This window comes from Pongo pygmaeus, chromosome 20 (genome assembly GCF_028885625.2).
Source record: "Pongo pygmaeus isolate AG05252 chromosome 20, NHGRI_mPonPyg2-v2.0_pri, whole genome shotgun sequence".
NCBI classification, from domain to species: domain Eukaryota; kingdom Metazoa; phylum Chordata; class Mammalia; order Primates; family Hominidae; genus Pongo; species Pongo pygmaeus.
Genome location: NC_072393.2, coordinates 40,731,096 through 40,739,252, shown reverse-complemented (window position 1 = coordinate 40,739,252; position 8,157 = coordinate 40,731,096). Strand labels below are relative to the sequence as shown.

Sequence of the window (8,157 nt, the reverse complement as noted above, 5' to 3'; positions counted from 1 at the left end):
AAAAAAAAAGGTAGAAGAATGTGGGATTGAGGTGAGGGGGGATGAATAAGCAGGCAAGGTTTTTGAAGAACAAGTTCTTGGACAGATTCGGCTTCTGAGATAAGACAGCGATTCTTGACCCCAGCTGGCCACCTGGGGTGCTTTTTTGAAAAGCTCACTTGCTGGGGCCCCACCTGCAGAGATTCTGTTGGTAGGTTGGAGGTGGCCTTCTGTATTATTTTCACACCTCCACATGTAATTCTGATGTACAGCCTGAGTTGCAAACTACTAGGTTAGGGGCCGGAGGTCATTTAACTAGAGAGAATGGTCTAGGAGTCCTTATTGTGGAAAAATGAGCTAGGCAGGTAGAACTGGAAGGGGAGCGAGAGGACAAAGCAAGGAAAAGAATGGTACAGTATGAGTTCCTTGGGGGAAGCACTTTTTTTTGTTTTTTTGTTTTTTTTGGAGACAGAGTCTCGCTCTGTCGCCTAGGCTGGAGTGCAGTGGCGTGATCTCGGCTCACTGCAACCTCTGCCTCCCGGGTTCAAGCGATTCTCCTGCCTCAGCCTCCTGAGTAGCTGGGATTACAGGCACGCACCACCATGCCTGGCTAATTTTTTTTGCCTTTTTAGTAGAGATGGGGTTTTACCATGTTAGCCAGGCTGGTCTCGAACTCCTGACCTCAGGTGATCCGCCCGCCTTGGCCTCCCAAAGTGCTGGGATTACAGGCGTGAGCCACTGTGCCCAGCCGGAAGCATCTTTTTAAATTAAATTTTTAAAATTGAGAGACAGGGTCTCACTGTGTTGCCCAGGTGGGTCTCCAACTTCCGGGCTCAAGCTATCCTCCCACCTCAGCCTCCCAAAGTGCTGGGATTACAGGCATGAGCCCCTGCACCTGGCCAAGGAAACATTTTGATGATAGGAAAGCTCTGCAGGTTTCTGAGCAGGAGGGTAACATGTTTTAAGGCCCTGTGGCAGACAGATGACTGTGAGTCGGAATCACCCCGCATCCTTTCTAAGTCCGGACTCTCTATTCATCCCTCGAAAGACAATTCTGTCAGTGCCCTCACTTCCTTTGCCCATACCACCTCTTTATCTTAAGATGTTTCTGTGGTTTCGGATGCATCACTTTTCCCCTTTGCTGCTGAATCTGGTTCTGTCTCCTATTTTTGCCCTCCCTGTGCTTGCAGCAGTGTTACAGAAATTGTGGACATTCACTTCAGAGTTTTATCATCTTTATTTTCAATTTGCTAGACCAGGTTGCTTTCCCCTGTATGAGGGAGTGCCAATCTCTGATTGTTGGGTACCAGACCACATCCTGGCCCATGTGGGGTACCATGGAGGAAGGAGATAAGACCCAGACCTCTGGCAGCTCCCAGTTTAGCAGGGGAGACAAGATAACACATGAAAACAAACAGAGCACATCAAAAAGGCAACAGGTCAAACCGATGCAGGGAAACCCCTATCATTAAAGGTCTAAGCCCTGAGGCCTGCCTGCTCATCTCCGGGCTGAGAACCTTTCTGAGTCTTCTTTGACCTCATTTAGTATTTCTCTTCCATCTCTCTCTTGTTGGTTTATCTCCAGGATCAACTGCTAGAGCAGTGTCTAGGTGTTGCTTTGAAGCTTCTATCGAGATTTCTCTAGGACTCTCTGCTTCAGCCTGGCCATCCCCAACTACCAACCACATCACAAGGACTGGACTTGTGTTAGCTACGCTTCTTCTCCAGCCTGAAGGTGATTTTTTTTTTTTTTTTTTTTTTTTTTAGTTGGAGTCTCGCTCTGTCACTAGGCTAGAGTGCAGTGGCGTGATCTCAGCTCACTGCAACCTCCAACTCCTGGATTCAAGTGATTCTCCTGCCTCAGCCTCCTGAGTAGCTGGGATTATAGGCACGTGCCACCATGCCCAGCTAATTTTTTTGTATTTTTAGTAGAGACGGGGTTTTCCCATGTTGGCCAGGATGGTCTCAATCTCCCGACCTCAAGTGATCCATCTGCCTCAGCCTCCCAAAGTTCTGGGATTACAGGCATGAGCCACCACACCCGGCAGGTGCTTCTATACCTAACCACTTCTTCCTGTATCTCTGAGTTATGCTCCTTTGAGTAGAACAGTTCAGTCAGGAAGGGATACCAAGCTGGTGAAAGGCATTTTTTCAAAGTCCCAGTCCTGGGCTGGGTCTAAGGATTTCTGAATCTGAATGGGAGCCTTCCTGCTCCGCCTCTCCCAGGCTTCCCAGCTCCTGTGAAACCCAGGCCACCTCTGAAGGTCCAGGGAAACTGCTACTCCGTAGTGAAGTCCGAACTTGGCATCCCCTCTCCTTGACCCACACTCCTGTCCTCATTTGTCCCCTCTGCTGTGCCTTTGCCTCTGCGTCCCAACAGGGAGGAGCCCTGATTCCGCAGCACCTGCAGCCCTCTCCCAAATGCCCTGCGCACCACCGAAGAAGAGAAATAGAAGAGCAGGGGGTCCACACTGGCGTTGAGTGAACTGAACACCACGGCTATTGGCCGCCACCAGGGGCTTTTTCTCTGGTGATACCCCACCAGGTGGGACACGTTGTAAGGTCCGAAGCACACCAGGAAATTGAGCAGCGTCACCACAGCCAGCCCCACGGCTCGGCGCCGCCTCTGGGCCCCCACATGGGGCTGGGAGAGCATGATCCACACAAAACGCCAGTAGCAGAAGATGGTGACCGCCATGGGGATGAAGAAGAGCACCAGGCACAGCTCCAGCCGCACGGGCAGCACCACGTCCAGCTGGTTATCGGTGAAGTTCTCGTAGCAGGTAATTTCATTGCCACTTCTGACCTGCTCAGTCGTGTTCAAGTACTGAACGATGATCACGATGGTGCAGTGACCAAAGGACATAACCCAGGCCACCAGAGCTGCAATCACTCCATACAGAGGCCGGCGGGAGAGCTTGTACTGCACGGGGAAAGCCACTCCCAGGTAGCGCTCGATGCTGATGCCCGCCAGCAGCCATGTGCTGCAGTAGATGCTGCTGTAGAAGCCAAAACTCGTGAGGGCGCAGACGACCTCGGGCAGGTACCAGCGGAAGTTCGACGCAGCCTCGATGATCTTGAAGGGCAGCAGCAGCAGCAGGAGGAGGTCGGCCAGCGTCAGGCTCAGCAGGAGGATGTGCACAGGTGCAGGCTGGGGCTGGCGGACCCGCCCCACAAAGGCCCGCAGGGCCAGGAGGTTGGCAGGGAGGCCGGTGAGGAAGATGATGATGTAAGCCATGAGGATCAAGGAGCTCTTCCAGTCCGGCAGCATCCTGGAGGGGAACAAAAAAGGGCGGGGTCAGGGGGGTCTCACTCACAGCCCGTGCAGCCAGCTCTCCTTCAGGATGCGGACATCCTCCCCGGCACAGTCCCCTTCCCAGGACTGTGCTTTCTGATGCCACCACGGCTTGCTCACACCACCTGCTCGAACTACCCAGAGCAATTATTGACTTTGCCTGGGGCGGGATATTAAGCAGTAGTGATTATGTTTGCCTTCATGTGTCTCTGGAGGAGACCAACTCGTGGCTTCCCAAGGGAATTCCCCCTCCAGTTTCCCTAGCCTTTCTCCTCCTGTCCTCACAGATACAGGAAGTTACTGTTACCAGTTTCTAACTTTACTCGAGTCCCTTTCTCAGACAGAGACCTGCGGAGAGAAAGGCATCAGTGCTGGGAGAGAGCTGTAAGATGCGTGTCAGGATAACGAGTTTGTGGGACCCCAGGTGCCGATACCCAGTGCCAGCTCTCCACAGGACCCAAGTGCCCAGCCACCAGCCCAGCTTTCTACTTCCCTTCGTCTGTTTTGCAGAGCACAGATTCTCCCCCACCTTGTCCTCCGCTGTCCAACACCAAACTCTGGGACTCTCTAGAAAAGGGGAAGCTGGGGCTGGGCGCGGTGGCTCACTTCTGTAATCTCAGCACTTTGGGAGGCCGAGGCAGGCAGATCACCTGAAGTCAGGAGTTCGAGACAAGCCTGGCCAACGTGGTGAAATCCCATCTCCACTAAAAATCCAAAAAAAAAAAAAAAAAAAAAATTAGCCGGGTGAGGTGACAGGCGCCTGTAATCCCAGCTACTTGGTAGGCTGAAGCAGGAGAATTGCTTGAACCTGGGAAGCAGAGGTTGCAGTGAGTCAAGATTGCGCCATTGCACTCCACACTGGGTGGTAAGAGCAGAAACTCCATCTAAAAAAAAAAAAAAAAAAAAAAGAAAAGGGGAAGCTGGGAGGCTTAGAGGAGGGTGGAGGGGAAGAAGGATGAACCAGCACTAGCCTTAGGAGGAAGGCTTGTCCCTAGAAGACCTTAGAGAAATATTCAGAAAAAACCAAAGGCCTTCACTGGCCCTTGAGCCTGGCATTCTGACCATAAATAGAACTTGTCTTCTTCATGGGGTAACTCAGTTTCCACTTGGGGTGTCACCCTTGCTGGCCCCCAACCCAGGTCCTGTCCCTCTGTCCACTCTCCAGCCTTGATTTCCTGGCTGTTTCCTTGCTCCTCACACTACCTCCTGTCTCTGGGTATGAGCCTTCCTTTTGGTTCTGACATCCTTCCTCCAGACTCCCAGAACTTTCCCCTCAAACCTGATCCTGGCCTCTCTTCCCAGAGCTCAAGCACTACACTAGCTGCCTTGCCTTGTGTTGTTCCGGATAGGTGGCTTCTTGGGATTGGTTCTGAAGGGAGGTCTGCAAGCTTCCAGGAGAGAGGAACAGAGCTTTAGCCCCTGCTTCTGTCCATGCCATGCAGGAAAAAATGGTGAGGAACCTGGCTGGTAGTAAGCATTTATACTAGCACCAGCCACGTGACCAGAGAAAGGAAGATCAGTCTTTAAGCACTATTTCCTCTCAAACCCAAAGGAAAGGCCCAGCGTCTTTATTCTCTCCCTAGAGAATCCTCACTCTTGACTTCCAAATTCAGATTTTTCTGTCCTTAATTCCTGATTAAAAAAAAAAATCCCAGCCATTTTTCTTTTTTTACTTCCCAAGTCAGATTATTTTCTTTTCTCTTTCTTAGGCAGTTTCTTCTGTCATTCTGCTCATTCTCAGAAATGAGCTTTCCTCCTTCCTTTTTATTTTTCCTTTTTTTTTTTTTTTTTTTTTTGAGGCTGAGTCTCGCTCTGTTGTCTAGGCTGGAGTGCAGTGACGCCATCTCAGCTCAATGCAACCTCTGCCTCCTGGGTTCAAGCGATTCTCCTGCCTCAGCCTCCCTGGGATTACAGGCACCTGCCACTACGCCCAGCTAATTTCTGTATTTTTAGTAGAGACAGGGTTTCACCATGCTGGCTGGTCTTGAACTCCTGACCTCAAGTGTTCCGCCTGCCTTGGCCTCCCAAAGTGCTGGGATTACAGGCGTAAGCCCCTGCACCTGGCCCTCCTTCCTTTTCTTCTTCAATTTTTTTACTTTCTCTATGGTCTCCTGCCCTCTGCCCCCAACACATTTCTTTTGCCCATCTCAGTTGAAACAGGCTGGTCTTGGCCCGCATCTTGTTATGATGGAAATAGTGTGGGAGTTATAGTCATGCAGATATGGGCTCAAATCCAGGTCCCTTCATTACAACCTTGGGGCAGATCAGTTTTCTGAACTGTAGTTTCTTGTAGTCAAGGGAGCATGTGAATTCTGACATCCTAGGACTTCTGCGAGGATTCAGTGAGGTTGTGTATATAAAGCACTTAGTAGATGCCCATAAGTGCTGCCTCGTCTCAAGCCTGTAACACAGCTTCATAGAAAGTGAGCCACTTGGTGCAGCTTCCAGAGGCTCAGGGCATGGATGTGCTGTCTCTCTTGGGAAAGTGTCAGGAATTCAGGAGGCCGGAGTTCACGTGCCCATGTGGCTTTTCATCAGGGAGTGGCACTTAGGCTCCATATTCTTTTCCCTGATAAAGTCTCACTGTTTCCACCTCTCTGACCTTGGTAGCCCCAGGTTAGAAGCTCCTGAAGGTCCCTTTGAAATACACACCTAATGAAGCAAGGATCATCGGAACATGTTTTCCTCTTGAACTAGGGAAGAAGTCTCAGAAAGAAGTCTCTGTTCTGCCATCTGTGGCCTGATTCCTGCTCACAGAATCCCCATTCTTTCCCTAGGACATACCTATTTCCTATTGTTTGCCATTCATTTATTCATTCAGTCAGTCAGTCATTTATTCTTTTTGTGGTCTATAACCCCAGGGTCTAGATATTTTGATATTTAGCTTTTCTTTCTTGTCCACTCTTCTCTCCTCTGAAGGCGTTCTAGTTCTTTATTTCCTTCCCCCAGCACACGTTGCTTCTCAGATCAACAGGAGAACTAAGAAAGAGACCGTTCTTTGTTGTTGCCACCAAATTTATTTGTGTCATTTCGCTTTTATGATTTTCTATAAACATGCACGAGGATCTGGATTTAATTGCAGAATCCAGGAAACTCATTGGAAAACAAGTGTTGAGGAGTGGGACTGCCTCTCTGTCTCTGCCTGTCCTTCTCCCCCCACCTCGTGCCTTTCGCCATCACTGTCGTGTGTCCCCCTGTGGAAGACGCCCCAACGAAACCTCCTCTCCGGGTTCACAGCAGTTATGAATGTTCACAGCAGTTATGAAGGGAGCATCACCAAGGAGGCTTTCAGTCTCACAGTTCATGATGTCCACCAACGTCACAGGAAAAGGAAACCCAACCTCTCAGACCGAGTTCAAGGGGGTAAACTTTCACAAGAGCAATATCCTTCACAGTTCCTTCCAAGTTCAGTTTTCTCTCATCGTCTTTATAATGCGGCCTGTCATCACAGGAAGTTGAACCCATATCTAAAGTTCTGTGTAATCACTTCCACATTCTTAATTCTCGCTCGCCCCTCAGTCCACCCTAATCTGGGTTCTGTGCCTATTTTCCATGGGATTTTCTCTTCCCAATGTTAGCAGTGACCTCCACGTTCCTGAATTCAGTGGACTTACGCTTTTCTTATTTTATTAGCATTCAACACAATTTCCACGCCCTTCTGGAAACATCCTCTTTTCACAAATTCTGACACATTACGCTGCTGGCTTCCCTCTCTTTCCTTTGGTCACTTCTCGTACCCCTTTGCTAGCTCACCATTCCCCTACTCATCCCCGAAATGGTGACTTCCTTCAAGCTTGGCTCCAGGTTCTTTCCTGCTCTAGCCTGTGCTCTCCTTCTAGTCGACTGCGTCTGTTTCCGTAGTTCCAGTTACCACCTTCATGACACCCTGGTTTGAATCTTCACCCTAGATTTCTGTGAGTTTCACATGTACACGCCCAACTGCCTAGTTGACACTACCATTGGGTGTCTCACAGGTGTCCCAAATCAACCAAATCCAATGTGTCCAGACCTGGCCTGAGATCTTCCCTAAAAAACTCAGCCTTCTTCCACCCTTCCCTGTCTTGGGACATAAGATCTCTTCCCATCACATCTCCTGCACCATAATCTTAGAGTCAGTCTTTTTTTTTTTTCTTTTCAATTTTGAGACTGAATCTCACTGTGTCGCCCAGGCTGGAGTGCAGTGGCGTGTGATCTAGGCTCACTGCCACCTCTGCCTCCCAGGTTCAAGCAATTCTCATGCCTCAGCCTCCCGAGTAGCTGGGATTACAAGCATGCGCCACCACGCTTGGCTAATTTTTGTATTTTTAGTAGAAACGGGGTTTCACCATGTTGGTCAGGCTGGTCTCGAACTCCTGACTTCAGGTGATCTGCCCGCCTTGGCCTCCCGAAGTGCTGGGATTATAGGTGTGAGCCACTGAGCCAGATCTAGAGTCAGTCTTAGAGTGAATCTCAATACTATCTTCTTCCTTATCCCTAGAATGCAGTCTGATGTACTCCCCAAATACTTATGGATTCCAAATATGAATCCATCCATCCGTCTCCATCTCCATCATCCCATCTCAGTGCCATCATCCCTACCAGGATTTCAGCAGGGCCCTGACTCACTTCCTCTCATCCATCTGCTTCCCTGGCAGTCAGTTCTCCATACTGTATTAGTGGAATCGTTTTAAAAATGTCAATCCAATTATACCACCTTCTTGTCCTTTCAGAGACTTCTCACTGCTTTTAGGAGAAATATCAACATCCTTAAAAAGGCCTGCCTAGCATGGCCCTTGCCAGCTTGCACTCACATCACTCTTCTCTGTCTTTGCTGTCTGGGCAGGGCCATTTTCCACTTCTGTGAATGTGTCATGTTTTCCATCCGCCATGGGGAGCTTGAACCA

At 49.7% G+C, this 8,157-nt stretch overlaps 1 protein-coding gene across 1 annotated transcript; it reads right to left on the bottom strand.

Moving 5' to 3' along the window:
* Positions 1-1,197: 1,197 nt before the first annotated feature.
* Positions 1,198-4,727, bottom strand: FFAR2 (free fatty acid receptor 2). Its single transcript, XM_054464741.1, has 2 exons — positions 4,605-4,727; positions 1,198-3,251 (listed from the first exon to the last, which is right to left on the bottom strand). Exon 2 carries the CDS (start codon positions 3,248-3,250, stop codon positions 2,258-2,260), a length of 993 nt encoding a protein of 330 aa, XP_054320716.1. The 5' UTR covers position 3,251; positions 4,605-4,727; the 3' UTR covers positions 1,198-2,257.
* Positions 4,728-8,157: the final 3,430 nt, after the last annotated feature.

Coding starts and splice junctions, on each gene's coding strand:
- FFAR2 (XM_054464741.1), bottom strand. CDS start 3,250: ATGCTGCCGGACTGGAAGAGCTCCTTGATCCTCATGGCTTACATCATC.